At 43.5% G+C, this 20968-nt stretch overlaps 1 protein-coding gene across 6 annotated transcripts in view; it reads right to left on the bottom strand.

Moving 5' to 3' along the window:
• Positions 1–20968, bottom strand: part of pcloa (piccolo presynaptic cytomatrix protein a) — an 81493-nt gene that overhangs the window by 35356 nt on the left and 25169 nt on the right. For 4 of the 6 annotated variants that reach the window (XM_084711401.1, XM_084711402.1, XM_084711403.1 and 1 more), the window contains exons 4-6: positions 9858–10055; positions 2650–6724; positions 785–2334 (exon numbers count right to left, since the gene is read on the bottom strand). In XM_084711401.1, coding sequence (XP_084567527.1) covers positions 785–2334; positions 2650–6724; positions 9858–10055 — 5823 coding nt within the window. Of the gene's footprint in view, positions 1–784; positions 2335–2649; positions 6725–7352; positions 10056–20968 lie in introns of all 6 variants that reach the window. The other 2 variants (XM_084711400.1, XM_084711404.1) reach the window with 1 other exon arrangement.

Raw genomic sequence — 20968 nt, 5'->3', positions numbered from 1 at the left:
GTACATCCCTTCGGCTAAGGTCACACCAGTGCACAGGATGAAAACAGTAGCATTGTACAACATAAATTTTTAATTCTTCCTCTGAATTTGACCCATTCACCTGTTTAGGAGCATTAAGCAGTCAATGGCAGCAGTATTCCTAGTACCTAACGTGCATGTCAGTAAGTGGTACAGTATGGTGTGCAAGATTCCTCATGCAAACATGAAGACAACATGCAAGCTCTTGCTGTGGGGCAGGAATGCTAACCACTGAGCCATCATGTCAATTGTGCTACATGAGTATGACATGAGAAAGGATGCTTGTTATTGGTGTTACAAGACACATAACATATGTTTAGCTTCACATGGAGCAGTAATTCTTTGGCTGCATTTATTCACAAGAATAACATGCAAAATGTATACTATAAGCTGAGTTTCAGTTGTTCCTTGTTTGGACTGGACAAATATTAAAAATGTATGAGTGGGTCATATTCTGTAGCCACTAAGTGTATCAAATTAATTTATATGACAAGAATCTTGTAAAAAGTGAATGCCTTAATACACCAAATCTAAGAAAAACTGCCATCATTGCAGCTATTAGCAGTATTTTATCAAGAAATGGGTTCAACTTGGCAGTATATCTCTAGACACATCTAAATCTAAATCATTGACCAAAAGACCAATTTGAACACAAATATCCTCCTTATTACAGTTAAAGTTAACCCAGTCTTGTGTTTTCTTAGCCCCTGACTATGTTATTTTTTGTATTAATGTCAATTAATGTGATTTTTTTATGTCTACTCACCGTATAGCTATCACCATACTGGGTGCCAGATGTTGCTCTTTCTTCTCCTGTTGGACTCATAGGCTTGGGGTCAGACATGGATCTCTGCATGGCTTTTGGACCCCTTGGACTTGGTGGAGAGTCTTTTGATGGATCCTCACCTCCTCTTAACTTTTGAGGACTTGTATCACCCAGTGATTTGTCATAGGACACAAACTCAAGGGATTTGCTAGGGGATATACAGGGAGATATGGGGGAATAGAGCACTTTGGGGGATTTAGGAGGGGCTTGAAGTGTAGAGGAATCAACTTTGAGGTCAGAAGACTGGCCTATCCCTAAGGGGGTAGGTCGTTTCTTTGGTGAGGTCCTTTCAGAGTCAGACAGCTCCATTCTTGTGTCCATTCTAATGTTCCCGTCTGTATCTGTTTGTATAGAAATCTCAGTGTGGGCTTGAAGAGACATCTCTGACTGCCCACCTCTATCACCCCTGGCAGTGCGTGGGCGGCTTTGTCGGCTTCTGGTCTGAGCTTCCCATTCTTCTTGATCCTCATCATCAGTCTGCACACAGCTGTCAACACTCTTTTTAGCACTTCTCTTTTTTCTCCCTGCTGTATAAGCTTTGCTGACTGCCTCATCCTCTTCATCTGTCTGGCACCCACTATCCGTGATTTTTCTGGACAGGACTGTGCCATCAGGTCCTAAGACAATTGCCTCCTGCAAGCCATGCCCTGGTATATCCCCACCTGGGTACATCTGGCGAAGCTTTTGTTCTTCTAGTTGAAGGCGCAATTGCTCTTGGAGCCTCTGAATCTGCTCAAGCTGCTGCTGTTGCTGGGCATAGGTTTCTTTCTGCATCATAAGGTGAGCCTGTCTTTCCTCCTCCTGTTGGGTCAGGATTTGCTGCTTCATGGCCTGAAGCTCCTCCAGTTCCTTCTGTACTAGGAGCTGTTCTTGCTCCCGGAACCGCTGAATCTCCTGGCGCTCCCACTCTAATTCCTCAGCCAGGCGCTGCTGCTTGAGTTTCTCCATCTCTAGCCTCTCACGCTCTGCCTGATACTGGCCATCCCCAGGAACCATGGGTGAAGACAGAGCTTCAAGTGAAGCAGCTATGGCCTCCAGGGATGCATCAGTGTAGGTGTCAAGGGACAAAGAGGCTGTTGCTGTGGTGCCAGTATGGGTAGCAGTAATGTCCCCTCTAGAGATCTCCAGATTGAGTGGGGCATCGCCTTGCTCTTCTGTTGCAGGAGTGGAGATGGTTGACAGGAAACTGTGAGACCTTGTGAGACTGTGAGGCAAGTTCTGGAGGTTGGACAGGGAAGGCATGGTGTCGCTGGTATGCATACCTGACAGGGTGTTGTATGATGTACTAAAGATGGACCCAGGCTGGGTGGTAATGGCATATGTAGATGGTACTGGTGCTGCAACAGAGGAATAGACCACCCCATTTGATGACCTCAAGACGCTGCTTGTACCAAAGAGTGTACCAACAGCACTTGTGGCTCTTGCCTGGGAATAGGGTGGAATTGTCATTCCTGCGTAAGTCCCTTTCTTGGAGTAGTCAACAGCTTCACCTGTCAAGAGTCAAAAATATCAGTTGAGTCCAAATAATGCAGAGTTATTCAATGTGGAAGCATGCCATGCCTTATCCAAATTATGAAAAAAGGTGTAAAAGGGAAAAAAATCCAATGTCGAGAAGTGCAACAAGCATAAACAAGATGTACAGTAACAGCATGCAAAAATATTACGATGAAAGAACAAAAAATGAATTGTCCATGCAAAACAAAAAGAAAAGCAAAAACAAACAAAAATGCCACATTAGCCATGAATGAGTGGAGGCAGTTCAAAGTGACATTTAAGTGACAGGTCTGCAATGTCACTGCACTGACCTGCATCAGAAATCTTTGCAGAAGTAAGATCTACTGCACCCTCTGTGGTGCCACTGAAATTATAGCTGTTCTTACTCTTGTAAAAGAACAGACCAGCTTCTGCTAGGTTTGTGTCTGACATCGATGGTTTAATTCCACCAAACCCTCTCATGCCATAAGGTGATCGGTCATACTGGTAATGGTCATCACGATATCCAAAACGGTCTTCAGGTAGAGGTGTGGTAGGTTGCTGAGTAGTGCAGCTTCCGGCAAATGGGAGCTTGTACACAACATCACAGCATACGGCTCTTTTTCCTGCAGTCAGATCCACTGGTTTGCCATCATCATCTGTGATTACAGATGTGGCCACTTCTGCAGAAGCAGCATCCACTGATACCACTGTGTTGAATGGTTTTGTAGTGCTAAGGTCAACAGCTCCTGCCACTGTGGCTGTGCCTAATCCATTAGCAACACAACTTGCAATAGAAGTGGGTGCAATAGTGACAGGAGTGGTTGGGAAAGTTCCTCCACCTGTGCTTGATCCAACTGAGAGGTTAATAGGGTTCTCTACACCAGCATGAGTGGAGGGCTGAGAATCAATTGGCCGATATATAATTTGAGAGACAGGCTCAAATGCTTTGTTTTTAGTTAGCTGAAGGGGCACTGAAGATGCTTGAGTGGTGTCTAAACTGTCACATTGCTGGATTGTGGCAGCACAGGTCACAATGGTGATGCTATCAGTCACGATAGATACAGTGGATGATTCAGCACTGAGGTTGACCACAGGTGACTGTACTGCACTGCTCTGACGACTGACATCAGTTGCAAAGGACTGACGTCTTGAGTCTGGGCCGGCAGACAAATCCACTCCATTCATGTCTGATTCTGGGTCCACCTTCATAGTCCGAAGATCTACCACCTCAGATGGTTGGAAGGCTTGTCCATTCTGTGCTGGCAATTGGGGTTTAGGTTTCTCCATTGAGACTGGGACACCATTTGCCCTTGGAGCTGGCACTGGTGGTGGTGTCCTTTCATGCACAACAGAGACTGTGGTCCTTTGGACTTCTGTAGTGACCACTTGAGAGATGAGATTGGGCATGACCACAGGTGGCTGTGCTGAGGCAGATATAGCCTCAATTATATGACAAGAACTAGATACATGTTTTTCTGGGCCACAAATCTCTTGACTTTCAATGGATTCTGTGACACGAGTGTATGCCAGAGGCACCCTGTTTGTTTGAGGAGGGGTTTGTTGTGGATACTGCTGTGGATATGACTGAGGTTGAGGCTCTGGTTGGTGATAACTTTGGGGCTGAGGTTGGCGTGAAGGAGATGCTGGGCCAGGGCTAGAGGGAGCTTGAGTTGAAACACTGTCTACTGGAGAGCTGGGCTGAGATGGCAGTGTGATGACCACATATGTGTCACGAAGATTGCTGGCATATCTTGGAGAAGAAGGAGACTTTGGTGAAGGTTGAAACGGCTTGCTCTCAGCAGACGGGCTCAGATTCAGGGCTATCTCAGTGGGGCCCGTGGGAAGTGCAGTGGGTCTTGGTGGATGTGGGGCATGGGCAGGTGAAGGAGGCTGTGAGCCAGGCTTTGGTGCAATTGGTGGTTTGACACCATGTCCTGGTCTGCTATCCCCAATCCCAGCAGGAATGGATGGCTTTGGGGGAACAGGAGGGGGAACATGAGGTTTGTACATTGGTGTAACTGTTTGTCTTGCAGGTGGTCCTTGGGCTACAGTCATAGCCGCTGTCTCTGGCCTGATTGGAGTTGCTGAAGCCTGAGGTGGAAGAGGAACTGGTGGTTTCCTGGGAAAAACAGTAGGTTTTGGTGGGGTGGGAGGAGGCAGTGGTGGTGCAACAGGTACTTCTGATTTTTCCTGAGAATTAGCCCTACGCGGGACGCTTGGCTTGGGGGGCACAGGCGGGGCAGTTGACACTACACTAGGAATACTGGGTGTGTACTGGGGGACTGTGGGTAAGGGTGATACACTGGCAATCACATGGGCTGATGTCATTGGGAGTGCACCAGATAAGTCCACAGCATCAGCCTGGGATCCTGCGAGTGTGGTGTGAGGTTGCTGATCTGATGTGGATGATGGAGCAGACTCTGTCACATGCTCAGTTTCCATAGCTTTTGTGTCTGATACTGTCTTTATCTCCTCTTCTTTTTTGCTCATAGTCTCATCATCAGAAGACAGCTCTCCTGAGGAGCACTGTGTCACCTTTAAGTCTGGGATGGGGTGTAGTGCCCTTCTAGATGCGGTGGCTTCCACTTCTGGCTCCGGCTGAGTTGGACTCGTTCCAGGAGTCAGCACTCTTTTCATTAGCTCTTCATAGGCAGCCTCAGCATCCAACAATGGCTTTCCATCTTTGCCTAATGTCACTGGACTACTTTTGGATAAGGTATTTTCAGCAGGCTGCAACACAATTTCTGGGGTTGTGATTTCCTTCTTTGGCTGCATTTTCTGATATTCCTGCTCTAGCTGCATGAATTCTTTCCTCTTCTTTATCATGTCTTCATAAACTTCATCTGGTGATCTTAACTTTTTGGGCTGAGTAGGAACAACAATCTTCTCTGGCTCCCCCAGATCAGCTGTTGAATTGTCAATGAGAGATGCATAGGCATAGTCTTCAATGAGCATGCCTCCATAAAGGGACTCTTTTCCTGGTTGAATCTCGCCTTTGTCAACTGTTGGAGATGTAGCCCTCAGCATTATTTCCTCATAAGCCTCATCAGCAGATTTGAGAATTTTCCTCTGTTTTTTATCAGTATTTTGATCATCTGTTGGTGAGTGCAGAGATACTGATGTAGGCAACTGATAGGTTTTCTGAACTGCTGCAATCTTTGAAGCATGGATTTCAAACCCTTCAGGATCTGATTCAATACTGGGGGAGAAATCAGAGCAGGATGATCGTCTAATCTCCTCCATTTCAGCCTCTTGCCTCAGTTCCTCAGTTGGCGAGGCATCTTCAATGGGGGACAGGTTGCTTGGGGGTGTCTTTGGACGCTCTCGCCTCCGCTGGGCTCGAATTTCCTCTTTGTCTTTCTTGGACTTTTTCCCTGAGCCCTTCTGTTTTTCTTGCTCCCTAAGGAGCTCCTCTTCCTCCCGTAATTCCTCTTCCTCAGAAGAGTCTTCAATAGTTGGCAGCGTTTGACCAGGTTGCCTGTGTTTGGCTTTCCTATGTTGTTTACCCTCACCAGAACGGATATTGCCGGGACTGCTACTGTCACTGTCTTCATCAAGTGATGAGAGGGATGTTGGTGATGTCCCAGGAGTGAAGCTGGATGCATGTAGACTGGATGACCCCTCACCTCTAGACCGATCGTCTGGAGAGTCTGTAAGGCTTTCCATTTCAGGCTCTCCATCGTCATTAGGGATACGCATAGGACTGCTGGCATTTAGCTCCATAGTTTGGAATTTGCGAACTGCAGGACCAGTCTCGCCCTTTTCTTCTTTTAGTTCTGGTCCCTCTTCCTTGTCAATATCAGGTTTGTCCAATGAGCCCTGGAGTTGCTTATCTTCATCATCTGGACTTATAGTGCTTTTCTTGGTAAGTCGCCTGGCTTTTCCCGATGAACTCTTCTCTACTGTCTCTGTTTTCTTCTGTTCCATTTGTTTCTTCTCATCCTCTCTAATCTTTCGCCGGATCAGATTTTCTTCATCAGACGGGGAGGCATCCTCATTCTCACTCATTTCCATTATCTGTTTTCGGATAAATTCCTCATCATCCCCTGACATCGGGCTTTCTTTTCCAAAGCTTTCACTGCTATCATCCAGGGAATCCGCTCTGACATCCATGGGCACAAGGAGCTTTTTCTTTGTGGTACCTTTGGCATTCTTCTCAGAAAGTTCTCTGTCATCTTCTGAGCTAGGTGAGTCAGGTGAGAGGGGAAGCACCTCTAATTTACGTCTGGTCTTCGGAGTGTCTGTTAGTTTCTCCTCGACCTTTGGTTGTGTGCTTGCCTGGGCCTCAAGAATGGGAAGAACTGTGCTTTCCAGCTTTGCTAGGTCTGATGGGCTGGTGGGACTGCCCTCCTTGGCAGCCATTTCTTTCTCTCCAGGTTCTTTCAAGGTCTCCACTGCTTTTACCTGTTGGATTAAAATGAGACACAAATAAGTTTTTCCTCAGATATTGCAATGAAAATGAGAATATTTAAACTGGAATTTTTTTAGCTTGTTATAGCAGGGACACACTGGGAGCAGAGGTGCTGCAAAGCGCTGCGTCACACCAGTCCCTGAGCAAGCAGCAGCCTGGCTGCAAACACCAGAAACGCATTTTTCTGTGGTGATCAACAAGCGATTCTGCTCCTCTGCTGTTTTTTAATCACACATTGAGCTGATCTTTAAAATAACCTCATGAATTTAAAGGGCCTTCTCTCCCGCCTGTCTGCTCGTCTCTCCCCCTCTCTCTAGACACATCTGACAAATACGTATGTGGAATAAGTAAGAGGGAGAGGGGAGAGAAAATGAAAAGCACTGAAAAGCATGGGAGGCATATCTGATTGTATTAAATCATCAGTGTTTTTTTAATAACAGATACTGGAACTATCTCTGTACATCCGAACCAAGCGTGTCCCCGCCAAACAAAAAGTAAAAAGTAACGATCATGTGACAGCAGAAAATAATTAAATTCCACTCTTCAGGAAACTGGTGTAAATATAGCAGAAAGTACAAAGAGAATCATATAATCTACCACCACTTGTGCTACTATGGTCACCTCAGCGACTGTATCTTCATCACTGGGCTTTCCCAGAGGCTGAGCTTTTGCCGCCTTTGTCTCCTCCGTGTTAGTGTTTTCCTCCTTCGGGCCTTTGTCCTGCTCACCAACTACAGAGACTGGGATTTCAGGTTCCGCTACAGGGACTGAAGCTACTGATACAGACACACCTCCATTTTCAAAAGCTGTCTCTAATACTTCATCCTTCTTTGATATGGTGTTCTTTCCGACATCAAACTGTGCAGTGCTATCTTTGTCACAGACTGTGTTTGTCTCTGATGCTGAAATAGGTTCCTGGATGTTGCCAGCAACAGGTTGTGACTCAACCTCTTTTTGGTCAAGTTTTTCTTCCTCCTCTTTGATTAAAACCGCGTTCTCTGCGACTTTCTCAGGCTGTTTCTCACCACTGCCTGTCAGGGCTAATGTCTCTTTTACTATTTCATGTTGATTTTCAGCAGTGCTATTTGTCTGTTGTGAAGCAGCTTTTGTCTCATCTTGAATGGGTTTGTCCTTATCATCAGCCTTTAACATTGTATCTATAGGTTTTTCCTCTTTCTGGGCTGTACTTTCTGCTTTGACCACTGACTTTTCTTCACCCTCTGTCTTCTCTGACTGTTTTTCCTCTTTCTGGGCTGCACTCACTACTTCAACTGTTGTTTTTTCTTCCTCCTCTACTTTCTCCAATTGCTTTTCTACTTTCTGGGCTGGACTCTCTGCCTCGGACACTGTCTTTTCTTTCTCCTCTGCCGTCTTTGCCAATGATGCTGTCTCAACTCGACTTTCCTCAGTAGATGGAGGCTCATTCTTTGTTCCTGGTTCTATCTCTTTATGTATATGGATCTCTTCTTTTGGGATTTCTTCAGTGACATTTGGAGCTATCTCGCTTGCTGTTTCCGATTCTTTCTTCTCTGTTATAGGACAAATATTCTCTGTGTCCATAGAGGAGGGTGCTGGACTTGATTCGTCTTTATTAACCTTCTCCTCAAGAGGTTTCTGGTCATTTGCATTCTCAACTGTTTTCTTTTCACTTGCCTCTTCTTCAAAAGCTTTCCCTTCGTCAGCTTTTACCTCAACAGCCCTCTCTGCAGCTGCATTATTCTGAACACCCTCCCCTTCTTCAAAGGCTTTGCCATTAGATAATTTATTCTCAATCCCTGCCTTCTCAACAGCTCTCTCCTCAACATTTTTTTCTCCAGCAGCTTCCTCTATTGTTTTCATCTCAACTGATGCTTCCACATCAGCCCTCTCAGGTGTTTTCTCCTTAGCTATTTCTCCTTCAGTAATAACTTTATTTTCAACAGTGCTCTCCTGGTTTGCGTTCTCCAGAGCTTTGGTTTCTCCGTCAACTGGAGCAACAGGAGGTGACTTATCTGCTGACTCGAGTGGAGCAGCCTCCTCCACTTTGTTTTCAACTTTATTAGCTTGACTCCCCTCCTCTGGATGTTTTTTCTCTGACACATCTTGAGAACTTTCAGATTGTGCTGGCTCTGGTTTTAATTCTTGCTGGGTCTCATCAGGTTTAGGGACCTCAACGTTGTCAACAGGAGCCTCTTTTTCTACAACCTCAGTTGGAGGAGGAGGAGCAACTTCACTGACTGCTGGCTTCTCTATTACTGGTTCTGGTTCTGCCTTTACCTCCACAGTAATTTCACTCTTGACATCAGATGCTACACTGTCAGCCTCAAGTTTTGTTTGTTCCAAATTAACAGCTGTGTCTGCTGTATCTGATGGAGTCTGACCTGCTTCAGTAGCTTGGGGATCATCTATCTGGGGTTTCTCAAGTTCTACCTCAGTTATTTTGTCCTCTTTTACATTTGTAGCTTTGGAATCTGGCTTTGGATCAAGCTGAAGGGGAGCTTCATGGGAGACTGCCTCTGTGATCAAGGCAGGCTTTGGCTCAACCGAATCTGTTGTCACTTCTGGAGTGGGCTCCACTTTCTCATTATCTGTCAAGGGTGCCGCAGCCTCATTCTGAGTAATCTCGGGATTTGGCCGTGTTTCTAGCTCAGCGGGGACCGCTGTCTTGTCTAAACCTGTATTAGTCAATAGATTTTGTGTCTCACTTTCCACAGGGCGAGAAAGGTCCTCTGTCACATTCTCAGAGCTACTCTGTTGTTGTTGAACTGCTGGGATTTCACTGACAGGTGCACTCTCTGCTTGTTGCCCGACATTAGAGGGCTCGGTCTCAGAGTGAGGAGGGTCCTCTGCTGCTTTCTCAGAGCTACTCTGTTGTTGTTGAACCGCTGGGATTTCACTGACTGTTGCACTCTGTGTTTGTTGATCAGCGTCAGATGGCTCGGTCTCGGGTTGAGGCCGGTCCTCTGCTATTTTCTCAGCTACACCCTCTGAAATTGGAGCCGCTTGCTCTGGATGAATTACAGGCTCAGACACCGGTTCACCTGCTAATGGCTGTTTTTGTTCTTTTGACTGGGGTGTTTCCTGAGAGGTGGAATCAGGAGGAGGTGCACTAACAGAATCAGGTGTGGGAATGGTTTCGGGCTCTACCTTGGCCTCGGGAGCTGGTGGGGTTGGGTCTGCTGCTTCTACTACAGGTTTGCTATCTACAGCAGCAGGGGCAGGGGTGGAGGAGGGAGCAGGAGCAGGTGGTTGCTTCTTTGGGGAAGCCACAGCTGGAGGCGGCACGTCTCCCAGCTGGCCCGACATGGCTCTTTGGGTCTGACAGTTGAGGCAAAGCCATTCTTTCTGTAAGACAAAGGTAAGAACAGATCAGTCAGACTTTAATTATTTACCGCTTTTTACTTTCTATAAAAATAAAATTTAATGCAAAGTGATGATGTCATTTTGGACAACAAAGTTTAGTGTTAAATTGGATGATATCCTGCCTGCATTACAACATTTGAGTGACCACTGCAAAAAAAATCTAGTATCATTCAGGCCCTAAAAGTAGGAACTCATTACAAACAGGAAGTGATGAAAAGTAAATAAAAAGTCACGATAAAAGAATGAAATACTAAAATATTTAAATGAAAGCCAGAAGGATAACAGCACAGCATGGATTAGATATATAGTGATGTGAAGTTCCTGGTTTGAATTACACTGCTGGAAAATCCCCATCAATAATCATAAATGGAACTGTATTCTCTTAATTCTGTCATGTTTCTACGTAGTTAAAACGTCACTGTGACAAGGGACCAACTTCTTCTATTTCAAGTGAAGCTTTTACATTTATGGGACTTAAGAGATAGGTCCATGCATAATGCATGGTAATGGGACAGAGGTTTACCAAGACATGTCAGAGAGGCTTGGGTGGCCTGTGCCTGTAGCAGACTCAACAGAGAGACTGTGTTTGAATGCACATTTGTGTTTTCATGGTTGTATAACTCAGTGTGCATGCATGCTATAAACATGACAGTAGAATGTGCACATATCATAAACCTGTCCAATTCAACAGCTTATAAACATTCAAGACTGAAAGAAATGAGAGCTTTTTGCAGGACTGCAGTGTGAGTCAGTGAACCGCTGCTCTTTTTCCCAAGACTCTCTGCTCCCTGAACATCTTATTTAGGCCCAATTACAAACGAGTCAAATGCTGATTCCCAGCACAGGCCAATTTAGAGAACATTTCCAGTGCGGTTTATTCTTTAAGTACAATAATTTGACAATGATTTTCTCCTTAAAGTCACCCGGGATGCGGTCTGTACCCAAATCTTAACTGTGCGCTGCTTGCACTGTCTGTTTCACATAAGAAACAAACACAATGCTGGCACAGCTGTTCCAATCAGTCATCTGAGGGCTCTGTTAAATCCCTCCTGTCGTGGCTATTTTATTATTGTTGTATAGTTCCAGGTACTCACTTAAACACAGAGCCCTGGAGGAACATACCTGGGCTGAAGGCCCTGCTGGGGGTTATAATTCAGGAGCTGCAGCTATTATTGGAGTTTAGTATCCAGTGCAGCTTTGCTTTAAGTGGGAATTAAAGTGATGATAGACAATCCACATGTTGGGATTTGAGGAAAAAAAAATACTGTAGCTATAAATACTGCAAAAACAACAGACTAGAACATGTGTACCCAACAAAATTATAAATGCAGCACTTTTGCTTTTGCTCCCATTTTTCATTAGTTGAAGTCAAAAATCTAAGACTTCTCCTCTGCACGCAAAAGGTTTATTTCTCTCAAATTCTGGTCACAATAAAAGGCAACTCTAAAATGTGAAGTTTTATCTTGAAAACAACATAATTTCAATTCTTGTCAATTAATTTTTGTGTTGTCCACCTATAATATAAACAGGCATAGTTCAGCGCCATATAAATTTCTTTTTTTCAATATAAAACTGCAAATTTTAGAGAGAATAGTGACCAGTTCATGGAAAATGCGAGCAACAACAAAAATTTTTAAGTATGATGGCAACCACACAAACAAACACTCATCTACCTTACACACAACTTGCGCACACACAAATTCAGTGAGTCTCAGAAGACGTAATAGTCAGCATGTTTTCAACCATCCTCCACTCTGACGCAAACACCCCATTTCACATTGCACCGAGTGCTCTAACACTCCTCTGTGACGCCCCTCTTGTGAATGCCTTCGCCTGGCTTAACAGGAGGGTTTATGCTAAATTCGGGCTTCAGAGAAGATCACAGCCTGCATATTAAGCCATGCAGCAGACAGGCCACTTCTCTCCAAGCGCAGACAGAGAGAAGAGGAAGACAGAAAGACACTAGAAGGGGACGGGGAATGTCACAGCAGTAAAGTCAGGGTAAATAAAGCATGAGCCATGTTTCAGACTGACACACCTGCACACACATCTCAGTGGCATGTACTTAACTATAAAAAAAGGCAGCAAAAATGTTTTGACTGTGCAAATATTTTATAGTGTGTGTGAAACAGCAGCTCAACGGATGACGAAGAAGGGGGGAAAGAGATGATTTGATAACACTTTATTTGAAGGGGTGTCATGACACCTGTCAAGAACATGAAGGAATCTTTATGAATGTTTGTGACTGTTGCCATTACAGGTGCTAAATGCAACATTCAGCCTAATTAGATGTCAGCTAATAACTGTTTGTAATGTAAAGATATAATGGAGTTAAGTCTTCCTGAGCAGTGAATGGCGTCACACTCCCCGTGTTGTTGTTGTCATTCAGTCGTCTCTGTTTAGCTGGGACGGCCATGTGCACATTTGTGCGCCTGTGCATGTGAATGAAATACATTTTTTATGCGACAATGTTTTTGTTTAAGATCAGTATAGATTTACTGACAGAAAACACTTGGTTAGGGTTAAGGAAAGGTCGTAGTTTGGAATCAAAATTATCACTCTCATGCAATATTTCACAGGTCTGGGGTTCCCTACTAGAAACGAGAGCCACAATGGCGGTCGCTTGGGTACTTTCTCGTTTAACACTGAAATTGTCACTATAATATGCTTCAGAAAGCATTTTAAGGCAATGTAGTAACATAGTATTGACCCACATTTGATCAGTGCTTCCTAGTTTTCTGAGTGTTTGTTCAGTCAACCCCCAACATTACTGAGAAAATTCAGTGTGTGTTTGTTTTGTTCTGGTGAGATCCTGGCTGGACCAAACGCAGCCACCCAAGACTGACAGTGGCCAGTCTGACAACAGGGAATACAGTACAAAGGTGGTTTTCTTGCTGGGTTTGGCCTCTGGCAAGCTGAGGTTGAGTAATTAGGTGGCTAACTGAGCTAACTTGCTAACGCCAACAACAGATAGCAGCCAACAGCGGTTAGCCTACTTTAGCAACAAGTGAACTACCTAACTGCAGCTGCTGCTGTCCATTATTATTGGCTTGGTAAATGCAAAGTTATAACAAAGACACCTAAAACAATGTCAACTTTGCTTAAAATGACATAACTGAGAGTCGTAAACATTCATAGAGACTCCTTCATGTTCATGGCAGGTGTCATGACATGGTTGTGCCAATGATTAAAATATCTGGAAGGAGAGAAGGAAACAGACACGTGGAAAAACAACAACATGCAGACATGCCAGTTCTCCTTCTATCACTACCACTAAGGTTTGCTGACGTTACTGACATCCCCAACTCAACAGAAATCTGGTTAATCCTCAGACATGATGATGGACACAGTACAGATGCAAGCGTAGGCTATTTGAGTGTGTATATACGTGCGCGAAACAGGCATGCGCTATCGACATGACCCATCCCATCCGTCCCTGCTGGGAGGACTTGAGATGGGAGTTTCTCCAGCCTGATGGCTCCATCAGTTAAATCAGAGCAGGCACTGAGAGCCGGAGAGATGGCCGCCGATATGAAAAGCAGAAAAAACACAGCCAGACAGTCGGTCAGCCTCAGCCACTTCAGAGCCAGTCATCACCGACGTTATCAGCCCAGCACAACAGGCACACTTAGCTTATAATGTCCCCCTTCAAAAAGCCACTGGGTCAATGTATTTCTTATAGCTGCACTGAAGAACTCCTTTTTAAATCATTTGGAGTAACCTCCCTGTTAAAGCAGACATGTTAATCTAACTCAGCACTGCTAAGTGCCTATCTCCAATGTATTTCCAACTGACATGTCTTACAGCAATCACCCTGAAAGACCATCAAGCTGTTAGGCGTGAAGGCATTTCTGGCTCTGACTTCAGCATCCAGAAACCAATAAATTCCAGATGTCTGTACACAGCGAGCTGTTTTCTGGGTCACTTTAAACCTCATTCTATTCGATTTTCAACTACTTGTGGCGTCCAGCAAAAAAGAATGTGAGGATTTTATCATTGAAAACTGTGTTTGGGACTTCTGTTGGACAAAACAAGCAGCTGAGGCTGAAGGGAATGTTAGTTTTGCATGGATGTGATGAATGCATTGTCAGGGGTTTGGTTTTAAGTTAAGTTGTTTCACATTTTGAAAAAGTTCTCCCTCATGTGGCTTTGTCGACTCTTTGACTTTTTCCTGCCTGCTTTCTACACCACCAGTGTCTCATTAGTTAATTGCCTCCCTGTGTATTTAGTCTGTGTGTTTCCCTCCTTCCTTCATCTCTGCATCAACCATCCTAAGTATCGGACAGACTGTAATCTTTACTTGATGATGGTGCTAGATAAAAAATGAAAGGCCTCACACAGTTATTATTATTCATCCTTGGAGGACATGAATGTCCCAAACCTAATGTAATGGGCATCTATCCAATAGTTTTGGAGACACTTCACTCAAAGCCACAAATATTAACCATCAGTTCATGGCGCAGGAAAAGTCACTGGACCACCAAAGTCATTAGGATTCATCATCTTGACACCATGGATGGATTGCTGCCTGAAAATGGAACTAGTGGTTAAAAGATGGGAAGTTGTATACAAGACAGGCTTGACGGTAAAGTGGTTAAGTCAAGAGAGCACTACGGCAATGGTAGTATCAATCCATGTTGAGAAGTTTCCATCCAGACAAAAGTGGTGGATCAACCAACATACTAACAGACTATCACTGTCATCTGTAAAGCCAAGCTGCTAACATGGCTAAAATTAATGAATAGATTAATGGATAATGACAATACTCATTAGTTAGAGCCCTAGTTTATTCACAAGAATCATTTACTGTCAGCAAAGATCTCTCAGCAGCACAACCCACACCCATCGCTGAGTAAATCCACAGGGGATTGGTGCACTTCTCTCTTGCAGCCTTGCCTTGTAATTAACACTAACAAGACAGGTGTATTTTTATATAACAATCTTTCCTGCAGCTAGCGTTCAAATAAATGTGACATGCCTGAGTGTATTTCTGTCTGTCTGCTGTGACGAGTTCAGCAAACAGCGGCACGGATGATTCATAAAAGCAGAGGAGTCACTCACTCACATCGCCGTCTTATAAGGGCGTTTTTCTAGCATCACATGTGCACGGATACCAAAAAACGTTGACACCTACCGACACCCACAGAGAAGAGTTTGTGACGGTGTTGATGACATACATATACTCAGATGAAAGGCACCAAATACCTCGGAAGGAAGTGACAACTTGCTTCTCTCTTCCCACATCGCATTTCTCAAACAAATACAAGCTCATACATGAATGAATAAGGACAGATTGAGAGTGAGCGTTTCCATCTCTCTTTCATCTCCAACTTTCCTTCCTCCTCAAACTTCCTCCAAGGACACAGAGAGAAGACTGAGTGAAAACCGCAGACAGCAACCAGACATTGAGAGTAGATGGGCTGTAGCCGTACCCATCTACGGTTATTGTTTCCAACTGGGATTTGGAGTGTTGTGAAGGTCGGTGCAGCTCTTTGATTAAGACAAGGGATCCTACGAGGGTTTTTACCCATCTAAATATAGACAGAGCCTGGCACTGTGAGTGGGAGAACAAGATGATCTGGAGGAGGATGGGACAGATGGATAAAGACAGATGAGAGGATGGAGATGGAGAAGGAGACAGGTAGAGGATATGTGAGGACACGTGAGAAAAAAAGGGTGATAATGTGTGAGAGACAGGAGAAAAACGAGGAACAACAAGGCAGAAGCAAGGGGGATATGCAAACAACAAAAGGCAGTACAAAAGTATCATGATGTACTGTAGTGAGGGAGAGGGTGAAGCAGCAGAAGTGAAGGAGTTTAATGGTCATTGGAGGTGACTCAACACCAGCTCCTGCCAACAAGCTTAACATTATCACCCTGTAAATCTGCTAATCAATTGCCAGGAAGTCAGGAAAAGCTGCGGTTCATGGTGACGGCCAAAGAATGACCTTAAAACATTAAAGTCAAGATTGAAAATTTACTTGATGTCACTTATGCATACAGCGTAAAACAAGGGGAAACAGCTCCACTTTGCTCTGTCCAAAGGTAGTTAAGTGCTGCAGGAATGCGTCCCGAAACCAAGATATGAGTTAGCATTTTTGCACCTTTGGTTCCCTCGTCTCAAAGTCAATGGTTTTTGGTATATATAAGGTCTGTGGTTAAAATAAACTTTGTTTTACGACATGAAACACATCATTGAGTAACTGAGTGTTTGTTTATGGAGATTATCTTGTGGAATGAAATGTACAAGAATCATCAACTTCATCCATCATCATCCAATTGCGTTTCGTCTTGGGAACCAGCGAGATGCAAACTTCTGGGTTGGCCTACAGAAATACTTCATCCCTGCAGCATCTTGAGTCATTGCTTGCCTGGCAACCAGATGGTGACAAGACTCCAGGAAATCACTGCTGGAAAAATAATCTGGTACATAAACCTGCCCAGAAAAATGTTTTTGTACATTTTAAACACATGAGATAATGCAATAATTCAAGGCTAGCTGTTTCTCCCTGTTTCTAGTCTTTATGCTAAGCTAAGTATCTCTTGGCTGTAGCTTCATATTTAACAGAGTGGTATCAATTTCCTCTCAGCTCTCAACCAAAAAACCAAAAAAGACCTATTCATTTAAACATGATATTGGTGTTTTCGATCCATTGTCCGCGCAGTGACTGTAAGTAAAGATGGACGACAAGTCTCTACTTCTCTCCAATGTACAAAAATGAAGCCAAGATAAAATGGATATGAGTGCTGTCATCTTGCACCAGCTCAGCTGTCGATGATGATGTAAAACCCCTTTTTCGAGCATCAAATAACGAATAAAACCAAACTTATCAGAAAAAAAAAAGACAGAACACGCTTCAGCATGATAAGAACTACCTAATATGACATGTGTACTCAGATGATTTAGTTTGGCCCATGTTAAATCTGCTAACATGGTGGGGGCTGGGATTGTTATTTATACTGCAGCCAGCCACCGGGGGCAGTCAAGATGTTTTGGCTTTGTTTTTATTGAGCTGTCTTTATATATCTCAATGATTCCAAGATACATGAGTATATACTATACAGGGAAATGAGTTGAAGACATGCAGTATTGTTTATTCTGCTATTTCAGAATTGTATGTATTCAGCAGAGACATTATAAATAGCCTAATAAATTCTTTCTCACATGATATGATACCCTGATAAAATATGGGGATATAATCTTTGCAATCAGATACAAAATAGAGAGTAAACCGCATTATGTTAATAACTAATCTGTTGAGAGATTGTGTCCTTTCTCCAGCCCTAGAAGTCTCTGCCCTTTTCTCATTGATGACTGCTGCTGAGTGGCCAACTTAATTATAATGCACTAGACTGGAAGCAGAACATCACAGCATCAGCTCGTTTGCAAGCCAAAAAAGATCTTTGTCCTAATAAATGTCCCACGGTTATATACTGCATGTTCCCATCTCGGGATCAATGTGCTGCATGCACGCTTTTCAAGTGGTCCATTCTCATGTGTTGATGTGATTCTCGTTTGAGTCATGAAACTAAATGTTATGTGAGCGGTGATAGCCTTAAGGTTGGAGAACTGGGCTTCGGACCAGGAGATTTCTGGCTTTAATCCCAAAATAAGCAGTGAAATCTGAGTGGGGAAGCTGAATAAATCGAACGCAGCTGTCAAAAAGCGTCTGAGAAAAGTGCTTTTAACCTTCAGCTGCTTAGTAACCAGAACTAAAGATGACAATGATTGTGCTGGTTAGATCCTACACTTCTAGAAAGAAGTTTACCAAAAGGAAAAAAAGTTCTTCTTAAAGGGCTGAGGTTCTACCCCGAGCCATTTGCTTCTGAAGAACAGGGTTTGTCAAGGACTCTTAGTAAGACTAAAGGTTCCTTTAAGGACGCAGAAGAAAGAACGGAGAGAGTTCTTCAAAGATTGTTGAGGAATTTTTTCGCTAAGGGTTGTTTTACCACAAAGGATTCTCAGAAGAAGCCGCTGGGTGAGTTCCAGATGAATGCAATAACAGGGACCCTGAGAAGATTGAAGGATCCTGGATAGAACCCACAGACAATGTTCTGGGTGGAGCCATTACACCATAGAAGAGTTATCCTTTAAAACCTCTCACAGGGGGGTTCTGAGTGAAATCTATCACAGATTGCTCTAGGTATAACCCTTTAAGTTGGGTTTTAGGAAGAACTCTCTGAAAGGTTCCAACTGGACCCTTATACATGGCTCTACCAGGAACCAAAAAGGTCAAAGAACACTTTATGGTTCTTGTTACCACCCTCATTTCTCAGAGTGTAGATGGGAATGTGTGTAACTGAATTTGAGTGAAGCAGAGTGTTGGGCAGCAAACCTTCAGAGGAACTATTCTCTGGGTAAATGGAGGTTGAACAAAAGTTAATTATCCAGTTCTATATTCTGATCTTTCTCTCCGCTCAAAGCCGACAGATGACAAACAAGAGCCTCAATGTTCCTGATCTCGCTTGACAAGAATGTCAGGCTACGTTGCTCCGTCACGGATTGATATTTAAAAAAGTGCCAGAAGAGCGGGGAAACTCGCTTTCCTCGGTGTAGCTCTGTGCTCTTAAAGTGAATTCTGACACAAAAGAGTTAGGTGTGAGACAGCGCCTATATGTGCTCTGAGCCCAAGGATTAAGGAGCGAGAGACATTTGTTTCAGGGCATTTTCTGTCTGCATCTGTGTTTGTTCATCTACAACCCACTTCTTAATCTGTCTGCATGTGTCAGCTTCCCATCCGAAATAGAAGTTGAGACAGTCAAGGATATTAAGATGCTTTTCTCTCTTCTGTCTATGGATAATGAACAGTCGGCTCATGCCTCTAGCCCCTTACTCATCTTACATATCATATGTCACACAACAGGCACTTCTTTTCCAAAGAGCCATACAGCGAAATAAATTTATGCAGATTCAGTCTGGGTTGCCACAATGGGAACAAAGTAGCAGCAGTCGCAATGCACACTTTCAGCACATTTGAGCAATGCCACAATATTACTAATATTACTAATAACCGTGATAATATGATGATTTTATTCGCTATAATCATGATCATGAAATTTTCTGACCAACTCTGCAGGTTTATGCAGCTAGCCTCTGTTAGTTCAGTGTTTTGCTTTTCCATCCTGTAGATTCAGCCCATCGTGCAATCAAGCAGCATGTTTTTGTTAGCTGGTGACCTCTAGTGGCCATAGTAATCATAACAGGAGCCATAAAAAGCCATATGGGCTGACATGGGCCATATGACATGGGCTCAACCCCTGGTTCAGACAGGGCCTTTCTGGGTCCCATTACGTGGATTCCTTGTGTACTGGACTATGTATGTGACAATTAAGTTGACTGTTATCATTATAAACTTTTAAGTTAATTTAGTTGCATTACATATGTGACTTCCATCACGTGACAATACTTAATGTACTTATTTTAACCAAAACCACAATCTTTTCTGAAAAAACAAATAGTTTTGCAGCCTAAACCTAACCAAACTGCAGCTGTGTTACAATGTTAATCAAACATTTAATGTCATAGACTACCTATATGGTTCAGTCTCATATTAACCACATTTCCAGCAGGAGGCAGCTGCTTTCAGCAAAAAACAACCCATTATACACAACTTGCCGAGCACCAAATTGCAGGAAGACAAAGTTCATGAACAAAGTCAAACATCTACCTTCAAAAGACCTTTGAAGACATTTTTTCTCAAGCGTCGGTGGAGACAAAAACAGAGCCATTAACAAGGTAGGTGTGTGTAGCCTCATCATCTACTGATAAGTGTGTTTGTTCACCATTACTAAGCTTTTTCTGTACTAAGCCTCTGAGTGCAGGTGGACAGGGGAATTGCACCAGAGGGGAGAGGTGGGAGGAAGATACCCACCCCCTCCTGCATTCAGTTTAAAGGTTAGGCTTAATGAGCTGTGGGCTTCAGCTAATAAAAATATTTGGAAGCTTGCTTTTGTTTAAAGTTTAAAGCTTTGAGATATGGAGGTGGAGAGGGCTGTTTCCCTTTAACGGTTACTTGCACAAAATGCTAATTACTGTCTGTGTTTTTTCTATATGAATGTATATATATAAATTGAATATAATGCGTGATGATTATGCATGCATTACATATTGGAGCATATACACAAACCTACATGGTGGCCATGAAAAACGTGAAAGGTGTCCTCTGTGGAAGAGGACCTGCCTCTTCTTCTGCAGATATAAACTGCTCATTCTAAGGTAACAAAAACACAACATTTTTTAAATGTTCAGGTGATTATGAACGAATGAAAGCATACTTATGGATAAAATAAATCACTGTAAACCTTTACATTTCTACAGAAAGCCAAGCAAGTTTACTTTTCTCTGACTGGTGTGAAAACAAGACCCTTGGAGGTCATCAAGAACAAGAAACTGCATTAGTTTATGTAATTCTCTACATGTAGAAACAAAGACAAATGTGTGGTTATGTTCTGTACAAGCATATCTTTTGTTTATATTACATAAACCACACACACACACACACACATCTGGAGTTTGATTTGGAGGAAATATTCACAATTTAAACAACAACTGAGACGCCGTAGTTTTCTTTAACCCTCGAAGGAGAACATTTCTACTCAACAAGCAGAACTGATCAGATATAATTCATCCTCACAAACTCTAATCAAACCAATACAGCCACATGCCACATAGATCCACTGTTGTGTTGAGTCTAAGCGTTGCAGCCCACTTCCTTTATCCTCACAGAAAACATCTGATGTTGCAATTCTTGCTTCATCAGATGTTTTCTGCCTGACAGTAAATTCAGCCTATAGGTGCGGCTAATGTGACTCAGAGGCGTGAGTCATGAGCAGTAAAGCAAACCACAATAGTCAGGTTGTCATGGTCTGCACTGCTCTGGGCACCATGGGCTGGC

The sequence above is a fragment of the Lutjanus erythropterus genome, chromosome 22 (assembly GCF_056507025.1).
Source record: "Lutjanus erythropterus isolate fLutEry1 chromosome 22, fLutEry1.hap2, whole genome shotgun sequence".
NCBI lineage: Eukaryota > Metazoa > Chordata > Actinopteri > Lutjaniformes > Lutjanidae > Lutjanus > Lutjanus erythropterus.
The sequence above is the reverse complement of the archived record's forward strand: the minus strand, read 5'-3'. Positions and strand labels throughout refer to the sequence as shown.